Below are 27,916 nucleotides of genomic sequence, written 5' to 3' on the forward strand. Positions count from 1 at the left end.
GTTTGAATCAGATGTCCAACAAAATGGACTGGTAAATAATAACAAACAAGGCATTGATCCTGACTTTGCAACTGAAATAACCTTTATGCTACACTGGAATACCACATAGGTATCCACCTCTACTAACTCAAGTCAGTCTTCTTCTGAACTACAGAGAAACTGTTCAAATCTAAATGAATCATTAGATATACATTCTGCTTTAAGCATGATTTTAAAATGTTGCCTATATTTGGTCTACCACTTGAAAAGCCCAGGATTGAAAACTGGGAAACACTGCCTATGGAAAGGACTGCTCCCTGCTCTTGCAATCACACTTTAAAGATTTTCATGTAAGAAGAAAGAAATTGAGCCTATAAATATGGCAAAACTCAATTTTATCAGCCTTTTTTAACTAGCTCACTAATTAGTCAAAATCATTTCCCCCGTGATCTCTTTCATACGCCATTTTTATAATTGCATGTATAATGAATGAGAGGCCTCTGCTGCTAATATTTTTTCCATGATCACGTAAGAACCTCTAAACTGATGAGAATCTTCAATCATACACCTTAAGCAATGCTTTACCACCCAAATTACTTGGAGTCTGGATTTTCATTTTGAGTGCTTTGGCATTTCCTTAGTTAATCCTGAAACACCTTGATTTCCACTCCATTTGCACATTTAAAAAAAAAAAAAAAGTAAAAAAAAAGATCTGTAGTTTATAAAAGCATCTAAACTTTGGATTGATTAACTTGTGTGAACTTTGGAAAATTTTAAGATTCATCCATCGGTGATTATAATGTACTTCACACAGAGGCAAACATCATTACAGAGTTTGACATTTGCAATCTTAAAATGTTACAACTGTAAGAGTTGACATTTATACAAGTATCCCTCAAATTTTGAATTTCAGTACAGTTCATATATTAAGGTAATAGTAGGCCTTTTATATAAATCATATTTATTAGGAAGGAATTATACAAAGAGTAAAATTCACTGTAGTTCTGCTGTACACACTTTATAAATGTGTTGTAAATGTCCCATTTGCTAAAGAATTAGTAAGCATGGCAGAATGATGGCAGGAAAAAGGCACAAAACCATGTACAGAAGGAGTTATGGAAGATTAGTCAACAGCGCAACAATTCTACTGAAAGGGAGAAATAAATGTCATAAAGATAGGGAATAGTGTAAGTTAGGACAAGATAAGCTACAGGGAAAGGAATGAGAAGGCAGAAATATGCCTTTTCAAGGGAAAGGAGAGTACGAAATTATGAAAGAAATGAAGTAAAGATGACTGACTTCATGGAGATGGGGAAAGAAACCAGAGGAACTCAGAGCAGAACCCTTTCTTTGTAATCTGCACCAATGACAGATTTCAGTAGCTTTTTCATTCACTCTTTCCACATGGTATTCTTATTATATGCTTTTCTTATGTTAAATATAACTGTATTTACATTTAGCCATGTAATGTCAGCAGCTTGAAGCAGGAAACCTTAAGACAGACCAGACAGACAGAATGTCTGGGCTTTACTTCCACACTCTGCCACTGGCAGACTGTATGAATTAAACCCCAGAAAGTGACTAATTCCCCCTTCAGCTTACCATTCAGCTTTTTTTAGTGTGTACAGATCATCTCTTCCTCTGCTCATTTACTTTATCCAAGACATTGCATCTGGAAGCCTAGATTTCAGGCTCTCATGTAATACAAGAAACATAAAGAAAAGCCATTCTACACTGTATATGATGTGCTTCTTTACCAGCACAGCAAAAGAGAGAGATGCTTATCTTTGCATTCATCTGACTTACCTAAACTGAAAAATCTGGTCAGCCAAATCCACAGAAGTAGAAACCAATTTTTTAGGCGTAAGAAAACTAAAGAAGAATACATGAAAAGGACTGGCTTACATGGGTTCTGACAACACCATGGAATCACTTCAGTGAATTAGGGGATGACTTTGTCTTTTATTGCCCTACATAAAGAAATAGTGTCTTCAAGAGTGGCTTTAAGGTTCTATGCAAACCTGTACATTTGGATGATCTGCAATCTATCCTACCCACAAAACTCTTGGTTACTAATAGCTGAAATATTTCTCTTCTCTTTAACTAATTTAGCTTTGGTTGCTGCCATTATATGCCTCATGCCTCCTCTCAGGTACCAAGTTATCATCTCTAGACAAAGAAATCCCAGACAGGGATTGTATTTCCAGTGTGGGAAGCACTGCAAAAAGAATAGCATTTTCACCTCAGTGTTCACCAACAACAAAAACCTAGACAGTCAATATATAGCTGCTAAGAACAAGCATAGGATTTTGTGGTCTGTAAAGCAGTGTCAGAACAGCTACTGTGAACTACAGTGTGGCTGCAACTTTATAATTTTTATAAGAGCATGATGTAGAAAGGTTCTTCTGGTCACAAAACCAACTGAGACTGTAAAAGCATAAATATCCCTCAGCTTGAAGACACATCTAGAAATCCCACAATAATGGCAACACTTTCTTTTCTTTATAGCACAACTTTTATTTCCTCCATCATGAAGCATTACTGGTATTATGTCTAGGACAACAATCAGTACTTTTTCCATTGACAACTTTTCTCAGTCAGCAGTGACTCTTTCATACTTGACTGATATAAGAAGATTGTGCTGTGCCCTGTGTACCTGACATAAGAATAGCCTCAATGTTCCCACTAGTTTTTGCTTGCTGAAGAAAAGATCTAACAAAATTTTATGGACACAGTCTATAGAGGAAATAATTGGCAGACTGAATTGCTTATTACAACACAAAAGATGGGAGATGCAAATACAAAGTGAATCTGTCTTTTCCTTCCAACATTTACAGGCAAATCAACAAATCCTCTCAGCAAGGCTCTTGGAGTCTGTTAGCTTAACAAAATTATAGAATAATAGGAGTAGAAAGGACCATGCTGCCATGCACATGATCTATTTAAAACTGAAATTGACTCATTGGATTCCATAGCTGAATTATATCAGAAAAAGTCAAACACATTCAAGATTCAAAACCATGTGAGAACTCTATAAAATATTTCAGCTTTCCATAGTAAGAGCAAAACTCTCTCTTTCTCTTTCCTTTTCATTATTATTATTGCTATATTTTATTATTACTCGTATTATTATATATTACTTTCCATTATTAAACTGTTCTTATCTTAAACCACAAGTTTCTGATTCTCCTCCCTATCTCACCTAAGGGGAGTAGGGGTAATGGGAAAGTGGCCTCATGGCACTTTCCTGCTGGCAGAGCTTAAAAGAAAAGAAAGAAAAGAAAGAAAAAGAAAGAAAGAGAGGCAAGGAGAAGTGAAGCGAGGTGACATGAGGAAAGGCAAGGTGAGGCACGACAAGAGAAGTGAACAGCAAGCCAAGGGGACATCAATTTTAACACACAGTTGTCCTCTAGATGAAAAAAAACCAAACAAAACAACATCAACATACTTACTTCAGAAGAGTTCTAAAAATATACACAAATCTTGAGAGGAAAATACAGATAATTAGAATAATAACACTGATCTGCAGAGAATCTGTGACGAGAACGAGTAGCAAAAAACCACAGTATTTCACACTATATTCAGGCTCTGCCTTTTAGCCATGTATTGGATAGGTCTGTCAGTTTTGGTTATCTGAAAGAAAATACAGAGCCAAACAAGGGTATCTTGGATAGAAAAGTTTCTACATAAGCAAGCATTATTGCAAGTATTATAGTCAATAATTGACTGATAAAAATTAATTTCTGCAAGATGTATACTATAGAAAATAGAAAATTGTATCTGTAGACTGAAAGATTTTGACCATTCACATGAACTACATTAAAAATTGAAGGCTGATTTCATAATGCACTAATTTTAAATCAAGGAGTGAGCAGGGAGTTAATTTACATGCCAAAAAGCTGTAGAGTCCTACTTCCAACAACTGCGTTCTCCTAACATGATGTAGAATTTACCATATGTCATATGCCTTCAAGCAAATCACATTGAACCTCCACCCAAGTCTTCATCCTCTTTATTCAAGGAGTGCTTCTTGCTTAACTGTATCAGAATATTTAGGGGGAAAGAAAGATTTTTGTTAACCTTTGCACTGGCCCCAGTAACGGCATTCATAAATTATACAAATTATGGGCTATTATTTGGAGTGTATCAGAGTGCCTCCCTTCAAAATATGAACTGGGTTACTTTCTTCATCCAGTTTTCTGATCACTGTGAATTACTCTTCCTACATTTAGAAAATACAAGTTATGTTCCTTTTGTCTCTGAGTATCTGCAACAATTACTTAAGAGGGATGCAAAATATTAATGGAAATTACTGCAAAGTAGGAAAAAAAACCAAAATCAACTTAATTACCAACCACTAAATACATAGTTTGGGTAGGATTCAGTAGTAAACTCCTGAGATCAAGTTCTATCTTTTTTCCCAGGCAGGACAAAAAACCATGATCTGCATTCCAGCTGAAAGGGCTCTAATTATTTAATCACTCAATGTATGTCTGCTTCAAGTTCAAGAAATTCTCCTGACTCCTGAGTAGAAAACTGCTCTTTAAAAGGCTATTAGGAACTCACAGGTTTCAAATGAGAAATGTCAGTTTACAGTTTATCTGAAAAAAAACCAACAAAAGCAGATAATCCATTCTCATCAACCAGCTCCCAGTAGCCCTTCTGCTCAAGAGCAGGCTGCCACACTTTTTGCATGCTCATTTCATATTGATCATCATCTGAGTGAGTTTCAGGTAACTTTCTTTTGTCCAGTGTGTTTGTTTGTTTCAAACTCATCCTGAAACATGAAGTCAAACAACATGCAGGCAATCCATCCTTCGAAAACTCTTTGTCAGGTAATATATATTTGGATTCTGTGTGAAAAAAATCCCTGAATTTCCACCAGAAAGTGAGATCCCTATCCACTTCCAAAACCTCATCTGTACAGATATACAAAAACTATGTGGTAAAACTAAGATTAATTCAAGCATTTCACCAAAGATGGAACTACTCCTGCACCTGACACAGTACAGGTGAGAGATGCCTTTTAAGTCTCAAAGCTACTTTCACTGGCCATACCAGAAATTTAGGACTGAGCTGTTAAAGAAATCAAAACACTTTCTTTAAACAGCAACCAGATTTAAAGCCCTACCTAAATTATGCCTCATTGCATAAGATATTAAATCTCTGAGCTGCAGACAGAAGATCAGTGAATGAGGCCAAGGCATAGTGGTCTTCAGTTGTGCACAGAAGCAATACCACCTGGAAGCCCCTATTATCCAGCTCTCCAAGGAGAGCCCATAACATTTGTAGCTGATGCAAATGTACAGTAAGAAAACAGGTCCTTATGGTTATGGTAAAGAGAGAAATATAAAGAAAATTCAGATGGCATGAAAGTCCTTTCCATCCACTTAGTCTTAATATGTGCTGAGAAATATATATCAAATATGCTACCAGACACTTATCTTGTCCTGGGGTGCATCAGACACAGCATGACTAGCCAGTTGAGGGAGGTGATTGTCCTGCTCTGCTAATTCATGGTGCAGCCTCACCTTGAATTCTGTGAGCAGTTTTGGGCACCACAATACAAGAAAGATTCTAAGCTATTAGAAAGCATTCAGAGGAGGGCTATGAAGATAATGCAGGGTCTGGAGAGGCAGCCATATGAGGAGTGGCTGAGGGCACTGTCTATTCAGCCCAGATAAGAGGAGACTGAGGGTAGACCTCATTGCAATCTACAACTTCCTTATGAGGAGAAGAGGAGGGGCAGACACTGATCTATTCCATTTGTGTCAGGTGAGGTTTAGGTTGGATATTTGGAACAGGTTCTTCTCCCAGAGGGTGGTTGGGCATTGGAACAGGCTCCCCAGGGAAGTGGTTACAGCACCAAACCTGACAGAATTCAAGAAGCATTTGGAAAAAGCTCTCAGGTACATGGTGGGATTCCTGCAGCTGTCCCGTGTAAGGTCAGGGGTTGCAATTTTGATGATTGTTTTGGGTCTCTTCCAACTCAGGATATTCTATGATTCTATGATCTTGCCATAAAAGGAGTTTCAGAAAAGTCTCATAATTAGTTTTACCTCTGTGACTGCAAGTAAGTGAAAAGCTCACAGAACATTTTCATCTTCGAAACAAGATTTTCTTAATTTTTATTGGGTTTGTTTGGTTTTTCTTTCCCCAAAATAATTTCTAGTACGTAACATGTAATATGATATACTTTCAATCCTTCTTAGCATCTATTGCACCACTGTGTATCAGGACATGGAGTGTCAAATTAGCTTACTAAAGTAAGGACCATCCAACTAATAGCCATTTTGAGAAGTTTGCTGTAAATGTTTTGTCCCACATCATACTAAATTTTCTTTGACCAAAGAAGCATGCAGTTCTACTGGAGTAACGTTCTGCTGCTTCAACCTCAAGACCCTCCTGTTGTCTCCTGTTACAACCTGTTCCTTATCGGCCTTCTCCCTTGTCTGGTTCCAAACCCAGTTTGTTGCTAAACAAAGGCTGGTTTGTCATGGTCATCCTCTTGTGGCAGGTGCACACCCCACTGGTTTATGCGGATCAGAGGTTTCTTCCCCACACACAAAAAACTCTCCTCCTCCACTTAGGTTTGGGGGGTGCAAACCCGGCCTCAGCAAAGCACCCTGCTGCTTTTGCAAACGGACGATTATTTGAATCACTAAACACCAACATTTCAGTCTCTCGTACCTCCGTACAGACACCTGCTGCTGCTGCAATAACAATGAAAAGAACTCACCTGTAGTCAATAAAGAGCCTCAGATCAGAGAAAATCTGTTTATGCTGAAGGAGGAACTATTTTTGCAAAACCATAGCAGACTTCAAGAAATGCAGGACTGTTTTATCATGCTTGAGTAAAAATGAGCAAAAAAAAAAAAAAAAAAAAAAAAAAAAAAGAAAAGAATCAACCATAACTTTGACTTTTCAACCCCAAAAAGTCTTCAAATATAACTTCTGTGAATACTTTCCTAGTTTTTCACACAAAAAGTAACCTATTACATGCCACCATATAATAATTTCTGTAGGTTAATAAACAAAGTTCAAAATACTAATTCCTTCATAGTGAGCTCTGTTTGAGCGACCTTAGTTCCCAGTAACTATAAACATTTGCTTGCCATCCCCTTCAAGGACTAGGAGAGTTTACCACTGGGTTTCACAAAAGTTTAGTGTTAAGAATGTAAAGAAATTTGAGGTTACACCTCTACAGTTCTTTCAGGTTAAGCATATCCAGGCCCAAGCCTAGACTGTGTGGTTATCTTTCCAGCAATACACCGGCTTTCCCTGCATACTCTCTCAACCTTCAGAGTAACTCAGTTGAACTACCCAAACAAGGAAAAATAGATGGGCACTAGTTCATAGCTGATAGACATCCCCAAATGCAATAGGAATATAATAATCAAGATGCTTACACACAAACTTGAACACAGCTATGAAAAGGAATATGAGCAGGGCCTTGAAGGCCCCCTTGATTTTAGAAGAACATGAGTACTTCACTAATAGATTTTCCTATGCATTCTCGCTGTCTTCTCCCTTTTCTTTCAACATGCTTTTTCCTTTTTTTCTCCCATCCTGATATCTCTATACCCCAAGTCCTCAGTCCACTCCTAAATGTTACTGAAGAGTTCTGAATTACACTCAGTCAGTCCTCAGTCTTTTATGCTCTTCCAGACACCCGTGTATTAGTCACTTCTCCTCACATTCATTTTACGCATTCCACCACTTGACACTACCCTAAGCCTCTTGCCCATTGCAATCAGGTGACTCCCTCTTCCATGCTGTTGCAGTACAACAAGATCACAAGGAGCACAGAATGCTGTTCTTTTACAACAGCTTCAGTAGCTCAAATGCAAGCTCTCCAGGAAATCTGGCCCCCCCACACCCACAAACATGTGCAACAGAGATGGAATCAAAGACTGAGGCTGCTAAAACCATTTTTCTCTGCAGAGCATGTGCAGACTTGCAGGCAGATTTTCTCAGTGGCAAGAGAAGGCATCTCTGACATACAGGAAATGCACCATTCTCTCCCTCCTTCAAAGCCTTAAAATTTAACGTCCTTCCTAACTAGCATGAGGCAGGAAAGTTTGGTGTGAGGCAGAATGTCTTGCTTTTGAACGTGAAAAAAACACCTCTTCCCAGTTTTATTTCAGAGCCAAACTACTGTCTGAACTGCTTTTAGCGAAGAACAACTTTGTAATAGATATTTGCTGTTGAAAACTTTACCCCAAATCTTAACAAAACTCATCTGAAAGTCAGTATTTATAAAGCAAAATATTACATAGATGTTTAATTAGATTATAACAACCCCAAATCCTAATGCCCTTATTTCACGATTTTTATTTCAGTTTTATAAACCAAGGTGGTTCCACAGGAGCAAATTACTAGGTAGGGCTAAAATTATCTACAGTTTTCCATGTAAAACTGACCCTGTCTTGCATCTCACCTTGGAAAATACTCAGTTCAAACAAATGGAGACCATGGAAGGGCTTCAAATTCTGAATGAAAATAGAAGCCAAACCTTGTAAAGCTAAATTACCCAGCTGTTGATTCTCCATGCACAGTGGGCTTTATGAGCAGAACACTTTTAATCCATACTCCATCTGATGGCTTTTCTGCTGAGATATTTTGAAAGAAGTTACAGTCTGACACTGTTATGCCAGAAAAAATTTCATATTTATATAACTCTGGGCTAAACCAAAGAATAAGTACAAGTTGACCATTCAGTGCCTCAGCTATCATTGTTCCAATTAGCTAGAACATTCACGCAATATAGTTTAGCCAGACTTTTTGGAAATCCAAAAGAAACTCCCAGGTAATTCTTTTAATCTTCCTCTTTGCAGTTAGCTAACCTAGCTGTGCCACCATCTGTCAAAAGGTTTGTGTGCTGGTCCAGTGTGGCAGCTCTCAAAATATGGGTCTAATTTTCTCTTTTTTAAGACACTCTCCTAGGCTTCCTACATTTGTTTTCACTTTCCTTTTCTTTATACCATTTTTACAGTACCATCCAGATGGCAAAGAAATGCTCAGCCCTATTTACATAAATACAGTTTCAGAGACCAGAGAGTTAGAGAACACATTTCAGGGAAAACAGTGAAGATAAACAGATTTCAGGTGAGTGCAATCAAACAATAGTGCAGTCTTTTCTCTTTTTTTCCCTTTTTTTTAATATGCTTTACAAAAGAGTAATATACTACGTTATAGTATTATGCAAAATAAAAACTCCTAATACCTAACCTTTTAATCTGGAAACAATGAAAATTACCTTAGCAAAAAAGAAACATAAAAGCAGTAGGCTAGCACAGATCTGTGCATTTCCATTTATACTGATGCAGTCAGCCATTTATGTCAGGTGAGAAACTAGGTTCCCTGTAGAATTTAGACCACAACATTAGGCACCAGGCAGATCCTTTGCTATTGTACACATCACCTGTTTATTCAACCCCACCCAGCACAAAAGAAATTCCCTAATTCATTGGTGTTTCACTTTGCACTCCCCACACAGTGCAAATTAAAAGAAAAGACAGAAGGCAGCTAGGATCCAGTATGTTCTACTGCCAAAATCAACTTTGGGTAACTTCAGGTCTTATAATTAGCCTCTCAGTGTGGAATATTTTAGGAGAACATGGCTCAAATTTATGCCTGGAATAGTTCCATTCATTTTCTGAGGGTCTAATTTAGCTCTTTTATTGTTTATACTATTTCACACATTGCATATAGGTATCAGAATAAGTCAGAGACAAAATCATTGACTGCATTTACCTCAATCACTATGTATGTCCTAATTGAATCACAAGTAAAAATGATTGCATGAACTGAATTTATCCAGAATTGTTAGTCTGATTTCAAATCAGCATTGAGAGGAGAGGCAAGCCTACATTATTCTGACCAAACAATATAGCTTGATAGCTCATCTCAGTGTCTAATGAAGTAACGTTTGCATAATGCATGAGTCCAATTTAGGAAAATTGAAATGCTTTGCCTTAAAGATGGCCAGATGTTTACTGAGCATGTGATCAAGGGACAATTTCACCCAGAGAAATAAAGACCAAGACTGAGACAGACAAGTGATACAGAAGGAAATTTTTCATTTCCATTTGCAGTGGGGAAGACCAGCAAGCAGTTACTAAAATTAAGTAACAGGCATTATCAGTTAAAAAAAAAAAAAAAAAAAAAAAGCTTTTTTTTATTACAATATCATAATTATATGTAATACTTTATTACCACATAATAATCTATATAAATTGAAATCCTAGGCTTGTACCTTTCTACAGTTCACAATTTCGACTTCTTTGTAATTCAACCTCAATCTGTAGGCTTCCAAGGTAATGAAAAAGTATCCTGTGCATGCTGCAGTAAATATACCTGAGGGAAACATCTACCTGGAAAGCCATTTGAGAGCACAAAGCTGTCAGAGTGTGATATATGGAGTGTACATAAGCAGATGGTAGTCATTTCTTTGTCTCAGTTAGCTGACACACTTTACCAAACATGAACTATCAGCCAAAGCCCACTATCCCCTGAGTTCACTAGCTACTGTTTCCAAGAATGATTTTGAGAGGCAAGGTCTGAAATCAGAGGTGAATTATTCTTATTGGATAAACAATACAGGTAAAAAAAAAAATCACAAAATCTTGTGCATGCATGTTCTTGTTCTTATCACAACTTTCTAGCCTGTTGAGATAAACATGTTCTGGGTAAAAATAAGATACATTAATCAACAGACAATAGAGATAAAAGTTAGTACAGATAACTGAAGCACAAAAAGGTGCAATAAACAGGAAAAGGTACAAGTAGCTACCACTTGCAGAGGTTATCAGAAGCACAAATTTTACAGAGCCACAACAGCAATGCCTTTCTTGAGTTTGTGCTTTTCCTTATTCAACATAATTATGAAATTTAGTTTCCAGGCTCCTTCTTTTGAAGAATTCAGTAATTTCTCTTGGGGAAAAGGACCAGGAGGTCTGAAACAGCATGGCTGTCTTATGAAATGTTCTGAAAATAGCAGCCAACCATTTTTGTTCTTCCTCCTCTGTTGCAGTTCCCTGTGATGTGTCACATTCGTTCTGTTTCTTGCATACAGTCTTCACAGGAACTTTTGGCTTCATAGAAGAATAGTAATACTTAAGCAGATTACATGATAGTGTGTCTATGTCAACATGATGAAGGGGCTGCATGACCAAGTGTTTCCTCTGTTTTTCCAAATATACCTTCTTTCTAATAGTTGGCCTAAATTCCTTCCTTCAAACTTTGCTTTTTTAAATCTCAAATCACAACAGGTACAAGAGCTTTATTAGTAGTATACATTTTTGTTAAGACCAAAATTCCTAAAGAAGAATACTTAGAAAAGTGCCAGGAATCATACAGACTTCTTCTAAATTTTTAATTGCACCTTAATCAAGTATTCACTATCTATGCAAGGAAAATATGAGAGGAGCTCAGACTGATGTAACTATTTAATAACATTGACATTTATGTTAAGCTAGACACTGTAAGAAAGAGCTTGACACCTTCATACCTTTGTAAACCTGCTGTAATTTTCATAAATCTGACTTGACAAATAGAGGGCCAGGTTCACAAAGGTATGAAAGCTATGTATTTAATATCTCATGTGACTAAGTTCCTTAAGTACTTTTGAAAATTCGTTCTCCTTGCGAAATATGCCAAAGCAATTGGGAGAAAGCAAGAATCATTTTTCCCTGCACCCAAGGAATGCAGTTTCCTTGATAAGCTCTGAGCACAAACAACTAGCCCTGGGGTAAGCACAGAAAACAGTCAGAAGGGAAGGCAGCAGTTTCTTTGGTTTAAGGATCTCATAACAGCCTTTAGAATTTAATCTCCTAGACCCCTAAATAGTTTCTGTATCTTAACTATTTAAAACTTAACACCCTCCCTCACTTAGTAAAATTATATTAGCATTAAAACATCTGTTGCTAGTTCTAATGCAGTGACTCCGCTGCAGTATCTAAGATGTTTAACTAGAACGCATCAAAAGCTCTACAGCCAAAACTGCCTGCTTCTGTGTAGTACACAAAAAGCTAATAGTAGTTATAACAACAGCTTCCTCTCACCAAATTTCTTCATCATTCAAGACGTATTTTAAGTGTAGAAAACAGCTAGCCCGATACAACGCAGTAAATAGCATAACCACCTATATCTTAAAAGACTAAAGAAAAGCAGGCACAGAAGAAGGCTGAGGTGGAAATAACTTTGAGTAAGAAATCTACAAAACCTACAAAACCAAGTAAACAACCTAGAATATCCCTATTTTGACCACATAAAAATTCTTTTTCCAGATCAAGAAAGTAATAAATCAAGACTACTTTGATTTAAAAAGAGGAAGATGAATTATCTTAGTAAAAACATGGAAGTGCGGGGATACAAATACAACCCTGCATGCTGTAGAAATTTAATCGCAGAAACCAAGCATTTGTATTATTCTTCAGTTCAGTGTAGTCATTCAGCAGAAATACCTTATCTGTACCAGAAAAAGCATGTCTGAGAGTTCTAAAGAGTCAGGGACAACATGTTCATTAAAAAAGCTTGAAGTGAAATGTAATACAATTCTCTAAACCTTATTTTTCAGTAATGAGACAATAAAGGAAATTATATACAATTAGACTAATAACAAGCCCTCTTGTGGGAAAAAAAAATTAAGGTATGTCAGTGCTTCATGGGTTTTATTCACTGCAATAAGGGTGTGAAAAATAAAGAGTATTTAAATGGTATTTAAATTCTGATATTTAAATGACACTGATGAACAGCATTCATTCTTTATCAACCAAAAAAAAAAACTTACAAAAAACTGAAGATGGTTCTGTGATGCAATAAGGGTTTATATGTGGTCACACTATATTGAGTTATTTCTTCCTAACTACAAGCACATTTATAATGTCACTGGAATTGCTCTATGGATACTGTGATGGCCAGGTCTGTGTTTCCAGAAAGTTACACCATGAAGTCTTATAACAGCTTGTCTTAAGTACTGCTTTATTACTTACACAACAAATTAGCAACATCCATTTGCTTCTTGGATAAATCCATCACTGAAAGAACTAAGTAACCAAACTCTCAAAACCATGGTTTAAATCATGTCAACATGATTCAGGAATCCAATAAACAAGTCAACACAAAAGTAATTACTCTTTCATGGAGCAATCATGGAAAGCTCAAATTCAAAACCAAAGCTGATAAACACTTGACCGCTCAAAAATGAAATTGATTTAAGCAAAGTGGTCATCAATTTACTCTAAAGGAAATCAATATCCTTTACAGCAATTTAGCCATAGTTTTTCTAAACTAACTTTCCCAAATGTTGGCAATAAAGAATGTGAAGCTAAGTAGGTCTGGACAGACAAAGAGGCCAACTGCAGTTCCTTTCTAAAGGAGCTGTGAGTACACTTACTCTAAAGCCTAAGACCTGCAGGCCCAAGAAACAGGTTATTGAAGTGGGAGAAATCAAGCTTTAAAAACTGTGACCAGACTGGAAAGGAGCTTCTTACCATTCTTTGTGTGAAGATTAATATATTCACTCAAAGGAGAGGTACCTGTTAGATATCATAGCACTATTTGGCTGTGGAAAAAAACATTCAGCCTAGCTGCTCTTCAGATCCTTTTTCAATTCCCATTACTGAGCAGATGAGATCTTTAAATTAAATTGTTCAATGCTCATACAACCTTTGAGACAACAATAAGGCTAAGTCCATCCATATTTGACAATATTTTTGAATTTTGATAATTTTATTTATTTATTTTGTATTTTTATTTCTATTTATTGCAACACATCAAAGCACTCAAGCTTCGTTGCAGAAAAATTAACATAATTCTAGTCCATCCCACTGCACCTCAAACAAGGGCAGCCTAGGCCCTTTATCCAAGTCTCTACCTGCTATGCCCTGTTTCAGTTACACAGAGTGGGGCTGTTTTAGTTACACAGAGTGGGGCTCTAGAGAAGACAAAAGCAGAAGCTGACAAGGTGATATGTGAAAAAATCAATCCATGCTCATTTTTTCCCCTCCAGCTTCCTCCTTTCCAGCCTGCTTCACTTTTGAGATTAAATGAGCCTCTCACAAGCTCAATAGTGGAACATAAGTCACACATAGATTCAAGTTTCATTTTATTACTACTATCTTTCAGAAACATTTTCATAGTGAGGCACTGACTACCAGAGCTTAAAGCAACAACAGTGAGTCTGTATGTGAGGTGATTTTATCAGCAAAAAATCCATTAATCTTAAAAGTTTTCTATCACATCTTTTTTATCATGAGTGGTTCAAACTTAATGACAGTATATAAATATGCTCAGGAAAAAAGAATAGTAACTTGATCATAAACTAGCAAAATGTTTAAACCTACAATTAGTATCTTAGTCCTCATAAATAAACAGACCCACTCAAGCTAAAATTCAAACTAAAAAGGGGCTTGTAAAATTTGCAGGGAAAAATACAAATACCCTGAGGCATTCAATTATTTTAGAGACTATCTGAACTCACCAACTGGAAAACTCACTCTTCAAAAATAACAGAAGCCACCTCTGTACACAATTGCTTTATAAATAGGTTAGGTAAGACAGTGAGATATGCTCAGAAAAACAAACTCCAAGTTAACAATGAACAGGGCATCAGCCTTGCACTCCAACAGTGTCTTGCATTATCTTGGGGAAGATGCCTGTAAAGGAAATACTTGGGGCTACACAGTGCGATGAAAAACAGATGAAATCTGGCTACAAAGTAGCTTTGCCTTATTATGGAAAGATCCACCAGGCTATGTTTCTGTAATTGCAGATGTCCTAATAATAATTTTAACCAACAAGTAAATAGACATGAAGACTAAAATTATGCAATAAATTCAGGCTTAATTATAAACTCTGAATAGTATTTTAGACAAGTCTCCACATCAAGACTGTTCTTTTAAATGCCTATTGTATCTAGTGGAGAAGTAAAACAAGCATGTGGGCACTTTGAAACTGAGGTTCAAAGAAGTCTACTAATACATTAAGGGGTAAAATAGAGTAAAAATTCCTTTTATTTTACCACACTTAACTGAACAAAAGGGAAACACAGTGCCCATATAGATATATGACATAGCCTAGAGAGTGGACACAATAAAATGAAGTGATGAAATACATAAAAGAAACACTATGAATTACCCTTTAAGAACACCTGAGAATAAAGAGATGAACATATATCCAGCAGATAACCAATTACTATTTTTATGAACAAGTACAGATTATAAGCTAGCTTCTCATGCTGTCTCTTCAACATACTTTCTGTACAGCTGTGTTAAAATGAGATTCCAGTTGCAAAAACCACATAGGTGTCAAATTCTTCCTTCACCAGCAATTTGTGCTGCAGCCTCAGATTCTCATAGCTGCTCAGTTAACACTGTATGTGTGAGCACACAAACACTCAGCCTTTGATGCCACTGACATTTAACAGCCTGTGTAAACTCAGTGTGCTTACACTTATGTCTCACAAAACTACTTCTAAGGGATTTTTTTCCCCAGCAGTTATGTCTAGTTCCCAGTATGAGTACTGGTGTCTCTTCTTTCTCTGTTCCTTTATACACAAGACAGTACTGCTTATCTGCAGAAAACCAGGCTACAGTAAGCCACGTCAAGTCTAAGCTTTATAAGGCAGCTTATAAACCTTCACAATTATTGACAAGAACTGGATGGTTGACAAAAAATGGATCAGGGATTTTAATGTAAAATCATATGTTTCCTGGACAACAGTTTGAATGGGAAGTATTAAAAAAAAAAAAAAAAGACACCTAGAAATGAAAAATGTGTGATACGGAATTCATACACCTGTTTTACAATATAAAGTAGGGGAAAAATAAAATCAAGATTGCAAATTATTTTTGAATTTTAAAAAAATCAAACCAAACATTTAGAAGACCCCTAACAGCAGTGGAAGCATGTTCATCGTGATTACAGATATAACAAAGCTTTTAAATACACAAGAGGTTGAAATAAAATCTTGCAATCTCAAGGTCTCTAATTACACTGTCACTTGGAACTACCTCCTAGTATCACTCAGTTCACAATTCAGCCTGGTTTGGCTTCTTTATTCTTACACAATCCCTGTATCTTAATATTAGGATTTTTTAAACCATGCCCCAAAGAAATCTTCTCTGTCACAAAGAGTCACCACTGTCTATCCAGAAAACAAGTTTCTGTTGTCATCATAAAGGTATTATAATGATGAGTCTCTAATAGAAGAGCAACTACATTACTGTCTCACAATCACTCCCGGGGTTTCTTTCTGGAAATCTTGAAGTTTAAAATGGACATTTTTGAGAGTATCTAGAAAATGAATCACTGATCAGACTTTCAGGGGAAGTAGTAAAAAGTCTGGAATGAAGGGTTAGCCATATATTCCTGTGGATTATGCCATCTTTGTCACTGAACGCTATCTCTCCCTTGATTTGAAGCCTTTTTGAAGTGATCCCTAACATTCCTTGCCCTTCCAGTCTTAGTCTGAGAGGATTCACTTTTCCTTAGGTCCACAAGTATTCACATACAGTTCACTTGAGATTACCTTTGCTATACATAGGTGTCTCATAGCAACTTTTTCCGGACTGTTAAAGAAAGAGATATTAATATTCATACTCAAATCTAATTATAATTAAAACAGTTACTGAAAAACTTTGCTCTACAAAAATGGCTTGAACATTCAGCTGAACATCCACTGAAGAGATATCTTAAAGAAAATTATTTTATTTCCTAAGTTTCACTCACTAGATGAAAATCACTGATGAAACACTGATCAGAAAATATACCTGCAGAGTTTGATCTCTAGAGAAGCTCCACATGATTTTCCCTCAGAAGTCCTGCAGATTAAGAAAAAGTAATTGAGCCAAAGTCTAAGTTTGAAACTACACAGCAGGGAAGTTCGCCTTGTACGTGTTGATGATCTCACTCTTGAAGTAAAAGAGATGGAAATCAATGTAATCATCTTTCTTTTTACTCAATCAACCACCACATTACTGAGTTACCTTGGCAGAATAGCTCAACTTTTAATAATAATTTAGGGGAGAAAAGCTGAAAGTTCTTGATCTGATGAGCAATATAGCAGACATATATTCTAGCAAGAATTCTCTTTTTTTTTTTTTTATCTCCTGAAATGGGATTTTCATGCACATTCCTCTCCCTTCGAAAGTTCAGTTCTATGACAGGTATCAGACTGAAGATGTTTCCTTCCTTCCTCTTCCTCTGACACAGGTAATTTCCACCTGTTTGTGTACCCATGCTTCAGCAGTTCTTTCTACATGAAAAACTGCTTACTTAAAAATAAATAAATTATGTTTTAAATTATTATTAGTTTTATTTCCAAAAAGCACTTGATTTTTCCTTCTAGTAGACCACCACAGGGCTACTGAATACTATAGCCAAACAGTTGAAATAAAAGAAATGGAAAGAAAACCTCCTCAATCAGTTCTGCCACTGGAGAGACAAGTCATCATACAGCACAATAACTTGCAGGTTTGTGAGGAGGACTTCCCTTCTTCAGTGTAAGTTTGAGACTTCAAGTTCGTTTCTGCTCTCTACATAAGTTTGGACAAACTTCAAAGCAACAGAGCTTCTGGACAAAAGTTTGCTACAGTTGAGTGCCTAATTAATCTCCTCTATTGATAACTAGGTTTAAGAACAGAAGTAAAACTCAGAAGTACTATGCTAGTTCAGATTCGATTTCAGTGGGATGTACTGCCCACAAACACAATCTGAAATAAGGTCCATTTCTATTCAAAAGTTTAAGCATAGTTTTAAGCAGATTTGAGTCCTAAAAATATCAGATACTTACATTTTAGATTTCATCATTGTTTTATTTATCATTCTGCCCCTACAGTTACATGTCATTTTTTCAGATATAAGCAAGAAATATTGCAATGCTATATACTAATTAACTATCCTAGTAAGACCATCTACTATGAAAAAGATATAGTATACATCTTTAAAATTGATATTTGGGTGCATCTTTCTATCTTGGTGCTATAGGATATAGTTCAAGATACACAAACTTAATGGATAATTATGATTGTGCCATAATCTTCCAAGAAACACTGATTTCTTCTATTATTTTTATCTTCTTTCTACCTGAAGTGATTCTGATCAAACATTTCCTTATTATTTCACATACATTTCTACCACCACAAAATCCTACTTACAAGCTAGTTCAGAGGGGCAAAGAGCAAAAATACATTGAGAAGTAAGCATCCCTCACCATTTTCCCCATTGTTTTTGAACAGAGTTCCCATTCTAGATTAAATGCAAAGCAGGAAACTTTCCAGTAAGTCATTCCCTGCATAAGTCACTATGGTAGGCCATCAGGGAAGGGCAAGATAATTATCTATTTATTAGTTCAAGAACAGAGCAGGTACTCCCATTGCCTGACATTCAGTGCTTCATGTGATATATGACCAACCCATTTCACAGTCTTTGAATATGATGACAAGTTGTCCACAGTACACAATTTGCTCTGTGTTTACTTGCCAGATTTTCCATTGCCAGGATGCATAAGAGTCACTGACCACCTAATATTTGACATGCTGCAATGATTTACCTTCTTCCATGTATATAGGCAAAACCAAAAGAATAAGGCTGAACAACCACCTTTCAAACTCAGGAGCTCTTCTTCCAAAAATACAAAACATATATGCAGTGCTATTCATTCAATTCTTATATGAACATTGCACATGACAGCCTTTGAATGTCATTGTAGAAAAGAAAAAGACATTGCTTTGAAGAGATTATTTTGAGAGCTGTAAGTACAGTAAGATACTAACTGGTCCACCATTTCCAAGCTGTGTTAAGAAAAAATCAACCCTATTTACTAAAAGGAATAATACGCTGAATTCAAACTTGAAAGTTCTGCAAGCAGCCACAGTTACCCATAACCCCTCATAGCTACATAAATCAGGTTGCTTTCTAAATCTGAATGTGTTGCTGCAGAACTGAGGAATGACCTGGAGTTAAGACCACAACAACTCACCAACCACAGGTTTCACTAGGTTCACTATGGTCACACTATCACACTCTTTCAGTTTCTCCTGCCTTTACACATGCAGTACAGCTATGCTGTACAGCTTCTTCAAAATTATACTTTAGGGTTCAAGATTGTTGGTAACTCAATGAAAGAAAAGTGACCACTTAAGAGATGATGAATTTCAAATAAATATACTGTTATTTAGCGATGACTTTCATTAACTCTGACATTATGAAGCTATTCATAATATAGTAAATTACATAATAAGTAAATTCAACTGTCTCTTGAACAACAACTCAAGAACTTCCTTGACAATTGCTTCACTTCATACTTATTTTCCCTTAAGATAGCTATTTTACCATTGAAGATCTATCAGAATTTTGTGATAGACAACACAGAGTATAATATTGCTTGTAGGTTAGTTCTTCTCTTGATGAGACACAAAAGAGAAAAACAGAGTTATAGCTAAAAACAGAACTAAATCAGAAACAAAACAACTTATCTCAGTGGTATTTATTGTCTTTTTCAAAAGTTAGTATTGATGGAAGATCAGCAGCGCAGATAAAAATCTTTGTTAGCAAGTCACTTACCATATTTATTGATGATACAGGACCAATGCTGTTGACATAAATGTCAACATCAATAACCGTTGGTTTTACTGTGAAGAAAAAAAAAAATTATTTTGCAGACAACATAAGTAATCACTTTAAATACTTTCTTCCCCAAAAACCAAAAGGTGGGGTTTTTTTAGGTACAACTACTGAGAAATATGGATTATGTATTTTTCAGGAAGATAAAGTTCTTTTCCTTCTACCCAACAACAAAAAAATGATATAAATTAAAACCTGTACCACTTTGTCATCATGATCCCCATTTATCTCAGCAGTAATTTGCTAAAGAACCTTTCAGTGCTAAGCACAGTAGCTCAAAGTCAAAACCTAAGACAACTGACATGAAACTAGAAATAATGCAGCACATTCCTTTTTCTCTTTGTCTCAACACATAGGTCCTTTAGCCTGTTTGTTCCACACTAAAAAAATCTTTCCAGACTTTTGCATCTTCTCTCTCAGCCCTGAAATCATCCTAACTTAGAGTAAAATCTCTATGAAATCTGATTAGCTAAACCTAAGCAACTCTCCTCCTTTCAATTTAGACTCATTCCCTTCAGTCCACATTGCCTTTGCACACACTCACTCATCCAAAGGCTTTTGAATTTGATTTGGTTTAGTCAATGCACGTTTCTCACCAGGTCTTCTGTGCTTTCAGACTTCTAGTATTTAATAAGCCAAGACAAGCTCTGTACCTTTTCCTTTTGCTGAGGCCACTGGGATTAATCTTTCTTTTAGTATCTTTGGTGTCAGTGTACCTCCTGAGCATTATTCAGATAGCTGTTATTGGTGACATAACCTAACCCTAAATTAATGCCACTCTTACACTGAAAGGCACATTCATTTTTTTACTTATGCTACCCTTCTTCTAACCCCACAGAGTATACATTAGGCTCTAAATAGAGATTTAAACTGGAGATTTACTTTCTCCAGGGTTAGCTGACTCAAAACTAAATATAAAGTGTAAATGCTGTTCTAGCCTGCATAGTCAGAATTGATGCAAACTTGGCCCTAGTAGGCCAACAGCTTCTGTCAGACACCTGTGTTTCCCATAAAAACACCTTTTCCTCTCTATGGTTTTCAAAAATCTCCAGAGATAATTCAAACCACTGAAGTTTGGGAACTATGTTGAACTCGGACTGTTTTGCACCTAACCCCCAAGACCCCTAGAATGAGGAAATGCAGGTACATCACTCAAAACTCAGAAAGCTTTCCTCTGGGAAACTACTGAGCAGGGAAGTGAGGAACAGTTAAATTCTGTGGTTTTGTGGGAAGTTTATCTCTGGTAAGTAAAAGTCAATTCATCTAAAGCCATCCAGCACAAAGCTAAAGACAGACAACAATGTTCACATGTAAAGATAAATATTTTTTGCTTGCATCCCCCAAATTTCAGCCTAACAATGATATCCCAAGTAGTTTCAAAGTACTTGAAAAGTTAAATGGTTCTAAAAAAAGTAGGCGTGCTGGATTGTCATGTAAGACTTTGGTATGTACATATCATTACGAAGACTATAGCCCATGCTGCAAAAAACAGATAAACCTTAAACTAGGTACAGATAGCGGTTAAAGATGATAACAATTCTCTCTATTTTTATTAACTCACATATACTTCTTTGACTGCATATGGTCAGAACATCCAGGATTATTTAAGGTTGTGGTTTCAAACTGTCTGAAGTACTGGCTGATAAACTCAGATCTTCCCTGCAGCAAAGGAAAATTTGAACTCAGCTGAACAAGCTCAGCTGATTAAAGCAACTCTAATTGTTCCCAGTTAATAACTAAATAGGAGTCTAGCGGATTCTGGTAATGAGACTTGCCTCAAAATGCAGTATTAAATGTCATTACATAGGAATTGGTAATAGTGGGGAACTACAGCTTTCACGGAGATAGAATACATGGAATAAAAAGCTCTAATCTTTCTAGGGTTTATGCACCTATCTAGCTGGAAGTTAAATGCTGAGGAGTTCTGGTGAATGTTAATGGCACTAGACTTAGTGATGCAAATTGGCATGCACTTGAATCTTGGCAGGATCAGGGACAAAATTCAGGACCAGAACGCAGTGCTTGGAATCAGTTTTTGTTTAATCATTGCAGTTAAATATATAAATAGATTATGAGATGATAATTTTTCCTGAATGTGCCAGACCAAATTCTCTTATTGTGCAAAAAAAGAAAAAAAAAAGAAATACTAAGCACTGCTTGTTAATGCTAAAGAGAATTTGATCTTACTCACAGTAAAGGTCTAATCTTGAAACAGAAGAAAACTAAGAAACAGTTGTTTTTTCTGTCAAATTAAATCAGCATCTAGCCTCAGATATTCATAGTGAAATTCAAATTGAAACTAAATTAAGAAATAAATACAAGTAAACTATTATACTACTACTACAAAAAAAAAAGACTGAAAGTTTCTTTGAATTATTTTATTCTGTTTTCCTAGGGAGAGGTCAAAAATACAATTTTAATTTGATTGTATGGTAAATACATGTTCAGATTTTGAAAGAAAATACAAAAGAGTATACAAGGACAAAAGTTCTTATTGCATATAGTCTTTCATGGATATAAACAGATATAAACTGGGAGGATCATTAGGTATAAATATTAGATTTGTTATCATAAGATTTTAATTCAAAATACCAACCATAATGAGGCCAAGATTTTAAGATTACTTCCTCCTAAATGCATTATGAAAAAGAAAATAACTGACTCTTAAAGTTATCTGGTCTTATGAGAAAAAAACTCACCCTCTAAAAATCTTCAAAATAAACTGAGCTTTATAGAAAGACATAAACAGCTACATTACCAGGTAGACTGGACCTGATGACCCACTGTGTTCCCTTTCAACCTCACCCCTTCTATGATTCTGCAATTTCCATGCCTGCTCAGTTTTTCTGTATACTACATGAATTTGTGACTGCTCAGTTCACGAACGAATTCAAGCCACACACGGAATTGTTGAGCTGCAGATGGAGCTTTTTTTCATGCACTAGAAAAATCCTCACAGTGTTGTTGATTGAAAACAAAAGTGTTAATACCTTGGTAGAAGTTTGGCAATAGGATTACAAATAGATAATCAGCTCCATTACTGTTTTGATACTGGCATACACCCAAGATAGTTCTAAAGAGCTGTCAGAAACTTAGAAAAATTACTGGCAGAACCATGTATATACAACATGCAGGAGAGCAATTAAAGGTTGTTAACAAATCTACTAACCTTCTCAAAGTTCTCTGAAATAGTCTTTAATATATGGCAGTAACTTTTCTCTAAAAGACAATATAAACACATCCAAGTAACTGCAGTGTTGTGCTGCTACACAGTGCTATCTAAGGTAAGCTAACTGCTTATTACTGTCATTTAATCTTTAAACATGTTGGTTTTGATTGAGGAGTGGATTTATAAAGCCAACAAAACTAAGATCATCTGATCCAAATGTCCTGGCTTTGAGACAGGCAGTGTTAATACACCAGTCAGCCTTGGAAGTACCACATTGCAAAGGCACTACTGAATGAAAGTTGCCTACAAACTTTAGACAGTTCAGAACACATTTGGCCACAGGAGTCAGGAGTTCAACACTGCTTGCAAAGCTCACATAAGAAGACAGGTGAACACCTAGATAGTTAGGGTAAAGCAAGGTCAGGTATGTCTGGACAACGAGACACAGAAATGCTCAGAATAATGCCCTGATCATAAATATACATGCAGGACAACTGTAGGATTTGTTTAGTCCTGCTTTATAGATTTACACTGGTGAAATAAATAGTACCTGAGCTTGAATCTCATTAAATTCCATGAAGTCTTTGCTCTTGGACACAGGTAAGTTGATCATATATGTAAAAAACTTGACAGATAAATCAGGAGAATTTTAAAAGACTCCTGAGAAAATCAAAAAAGGGAATGTTATACAATTTCATGTCATGTAGGGAAAAAATGTGCAATAAGTTCGGTCATTTTATTATGCTTGTTTAGTACTTTAAATTATCCTGTCCTTTTCAAATATCTTTTAATTTTTGATAGATCTCCACTATTCAGAATTGATGCTAATTTAATGAATGAAACCACTTTGCTTCCTTCAGAAAGCTTCCTCCACATTTGAAGTCTGTCCAAATAGCGTTCATGTTCCTGTACAAGTCATAAATATTCAGAAATATTTTTAAAATTTTAATATTGAGAAATATTTTTTAGAAGCTCAATTAAACATAGTACATCTAACTGAGCTCTCATAAATTTTTAAATAAGATGAAAATTATGTTTTGTTGAGAGTTAACCTCAACAGGTTTATACTGGTTTTATGCAAAACAGCAGTAGTAAAAACGTTATGGATCAATACACACATATTTATAGAAGCAAAGCAATTAGCACTAGATTTTTTAGAAGGCACACAACCACATAGCAAACACAGTATCATCTCTGTTTCAGAACTACACAACCACTTAAATTCTGTCCAAGTTCCACAAGACTTCTGAGTGCAAAAGACTAACAGGATTGGCTCTACAGTAATGAGATATTTTTTGAAATTACCCTATAATGATATTTTACATTATCTCATTAGCACATAAATTGCTAATTTTATATTGGGATAAAGCTCTAATAAATCATTACACAGTTATCAGTAACTGTAATAGTAGTGACTGTAGTGTTAATTTTTACTTTGCATTAGTGATTATGACTATTATTATTTTCCTACATGTCCTTACAGGCGATATCTATTTACCTAGTTATTCGTGTAAAACAAACTGCTGTGCTAACAAGTCACTTCTCAAGGCTAACTATTTTCAGATGAAATACCTCTAATTTACAACATATTACTACATTTGAAGAAAGACATGGTAACAAGAAGTGTTGAGTCACTATCCCTGGAGTATTTAAAAGATGTGTAGATGTGGCACTTATGGACATGGTTTAGTGGTGGACTTCAGAGTGTTAGGTTAATGTTTAGACTCAAAGATCTTAAGAGTCTTTTCCAACCTAAATGATTCTGTGATTCTATTCTATGATGCTATGAAGATCATAGAATCATAGAATCAACTGGGTTGGAAAGGACCTCTTGTGGGCGAGCCCAGCTGGTTCTGGGCTCTCTGTAAACTGAGATACTGAAGATGGAACTTCTTACACCTGGCAGAGGGTTAACCACGGACAGTAGGACTGTGACACAGAGTGGGTTTCCTGTTAGGAATGTTAACCTATTGTGTTAAGACATGTGGCTGTGTGTCCAATCATAAGTTGTTATGTTAGTGGTAAACCAATGCTGTGTATACATGTGTCACCCAGAACTGTATAAAGGTAGATGCACTGTTGCAATAGAGAGAGCTGGTATCCTGAAACCTTGTCGCCATCCCACCTGGACCGCAACACCTCTGAGATCATCAAGTCCAACCCTTGATCCACTACCACTGTGGTTATTAGACTATGGCACTAAGAGCCACATCCAGTCTCATTTTAAAAACCTCCAGGGATGGAGAAATATCAGTGAGGAAAATTAAAAACCCTCATTCTTCCTGCATGAAAGAGAATGGACTTGAAAACAGATAGAGGCCAAAGTCCTCCACTTACTACTGACAAAGAAACCCTGATAGAACTGACATCAGCATGTTTAGTTTCAAACTATCAAAATGGGATTGAAAATGAAAAGCTAAAAGATAATAAAAAATTGGGTGCAGACTTGAAAGAAAGTTCAGATAGTAGCAATACCAGGATGAGAACACAGTCCTCCAAAGAGGGCATTTTTTTCACATGCCAGGTTTGGTTGCCATTTTGTCCAGGAGTGTGAATGGCAGCGTGCACATAAATGGTTCCCTCAATTAACTATGAATCACTTTTTATCTGCATTTCCCACCATCACTATCAATCAACCTTCAGTACTTTCATCCTTCATTTACCTTTTCCTAATGCACAAACTCCAATTTTTCCAGTATTATGCTGGGGAATGAAAACTGTAAATCCTAATGGCTAGGCTTGTTTTTCAGTCAATCCCTAAAGTTTCCATTTTTGTTTTATTTATATTCGTTGGAGGGGGCAGTTCCTATGTGATATCATAAGACCAAACAATAATAGAATCTGTTCCTGCAAAGTTTAGCAAGCTAGCAACCAAGGTCTGGATGAACAATAACAGTCATAAGAAAACTATACAGTTGCAAAAAATGAGCAAAAATATTTAAAAATATTTAAAATAATATGTGCAGAAAGTTTTCCCTATTTCAAAATGACAGAATAATTAGTTTGTGGCACAACCTCAAAATAGCAACTCTAACACTGTACATCTGTCCAGTTTACAAATACTTGCTCAGAAACCTCTTTAATGCCAGCATAGTCTGGGTAATCACAGGAGGAAGGAGAGAGGACAGAAGAAAAGGATTTTCTTATGTAATTAGGATCTCAGACTTTCCCTGACTCTTACTTAACTTCCAAATCATGGCATTCTGGAAGCCTGTATGCTATACTTCCAACCTCCTCTCAGATTTCTTTGCTGTAGAAAAGAAGAGAGAATAAGAACTAACAGCTGCTACATATAGCTTTGGGTCTGACAGTTTGGATTAAGAGTTTGGCAAATATTAACTGTCAACCAAACTTCCCTGCCTACAACGTCATTCAAGAAAAATATTCCATCTGACTTTGTATCAAGTAATTTCAGCAAGTAATCACTGACAGGAAATAAAACTCTAAATAAGAGTGTGTAAATTAATTATTTTCATTCACAAAGAGAAGGTTGTGTTTTAAGAGACTTTGCTGTTAAGTACTTGGGTAAAAAGCTTCTTTCTCCAACACTAAACCAGTACCTCCTTGTCAGCCCAACAAGACACAAGTGTCACATACATACAAGTACTTCATTAGAAATTAGACAAAAGAGCATTTTTATATGCAAGGAATTGTATTACTTGAGTTAAATTATGAGAGTAGTTTCAGAAAAACAGCATTTGAATACTAAAATATTTCTATACATTGACATACTGTAAGCTGCAAATTAAATTGTTGCTTTCCAGCATTTGATTTAAATCAGGTGATCTAAAAAAAAGGAAAAAAACCCACACAAACACCTGTTAAATAATAGTAAAAGATAAACTGGATTGCTTGCAGGTTTGGGGTTTTTTTAAGCAGAAACATCAAATTGGAGGTCTTTAGACTCATTGCATAGGAATAAAATTTCTCCACCTATTCTTTTAGTATGACACATTGAAAGATTTACCTGAGAGAAGTATGAATAAAAAGTAAGGTGTTTCCCCTGACAGCTGAAAAGCTGTGAACTAAAGCAGGTCAGAAAGCCAAGTCAGAAATTCATCTCTGCTCATTTCCACAGTTAAACGATTAGAAAACCAGAATATAAGCATGAAAAACTCAGTCAGAATCCTGTCCTAATCAGAGCTGTTCTCATGCTAGATTTTGAAAGAGCCTATGTTTGATGCACTGTACTGGCACTAAACGAGGACTATGTGTAGCCAACCTACTTATTTATGTATTATTTTGAAACTCAAGTATGGATCCCAAAAACATAAATCTGGGGTTTTGGAGTGTTCACAGAGTAATTTACCCCTCACTTGCTAACCTTGCTATTAATATTCTAGAAAATGTTCACGACAAAGTCTGCAGAAGAAAGAGTCTATTACTAAAGATGCTGGAGAATTAGAACTCCTGCAGACAATCAAGAAATCCCTTCTATCCTCCCACACAGAAGAGCAATCATTCTCATTTTCATTGAATAGCAATGCTTTCCTCAGGAATATTCCTCTTCTTGCATAGGTGTGCTTATACATAATGCATGGGAAATGACTGGCACTAAAATAGTCCATATTTACTGTCTTACTCATGGAAATGGACAGTTAATGGATTTCTAGTTTGGTGGCTGAATCAAAATAAAAGTTTTCTGAAATGAAGGCAATCCACTTCATAACCCTCACTCCCCACCTCCCCCCCCTCCACCAGGAAAAAAAAAAAATAAAAAGGAAGAGAAATATAATGAAAACAATGAAAGCATTTCTGATTTTTTTTTTGTTATGATCTTTTCAGCTCCTGAGCTCTCACTATATTCAGCCCTATTTCCAAACTAAGTCTTAGCCACAGTATTTTAGGTCCTCAACAAAGGGCTATTCAAGTTTATTCTTCCATATAAACCTAAATTAGACTAATAACCACAATCTTCTGCAGTGCCCAGTACTGCAGAATTTGGATCCAAGCCTACGGCTTTCCTTTCCTGTGTGCTGCAATAATACAAACAGAATTTACTCACTCTCTCTTTCTCATGCAATGCCTTTAAACCCTAGTTAGCTCTTTAAAGACAACTGTCTATAATCAATCCTGAAGTGATGAATGTCCCTCTCACTACTTCATGTTATAAGATGCCTGACACTGTCTCTTGTAGAC

At 36.1% G+C, this 27,916-nt stretch overlaps 1 protein-coding gene across 3 annotated transcripts in view; it reads right to left on the minus strand.

Moving 5' to 3' along the window:
- GABRG3 (gamma-aminobutyric acid type A receptor subunit gamma3) overlaps window positions 1–27,916 on the minus strand; it is a 310,237-nt gene that overhangs the window by 266,544 nt on the left and 15,777 nt on the right. For all 3 annotated transcript variants that reach the window (XM_050334198.1, XM_050334200.1, XM_050334199.1), the window contains exon 3: window positions 19,549–19,616. In XM_050334198.1, the coding sequence (XP_050190155.1) occupies window positions 19,549–19,616 (68 nt within the window). The remainder of the gene's footprint in view (window positions 1–19,548; window positions 19,617–27,916) is intronic.

Source organism: Myiozetetes cayanensis, unplaced genomic scaffold (genome assembly GCF_022539395.1).
Source record: "Myiozetetes cayanensis isolate MyiCay16 unplaced genomic scaffold, myiCay2020 scf5-8, whole genome shotgun sequence".
Classification (NCBI taxonomy): domain Eukaryota; kingdom Metazoa; phylum Chordata; class Aves; order Passeriformes; family Tyrannidae; genus Myiozetetes; species Myiozetetes cayanensis.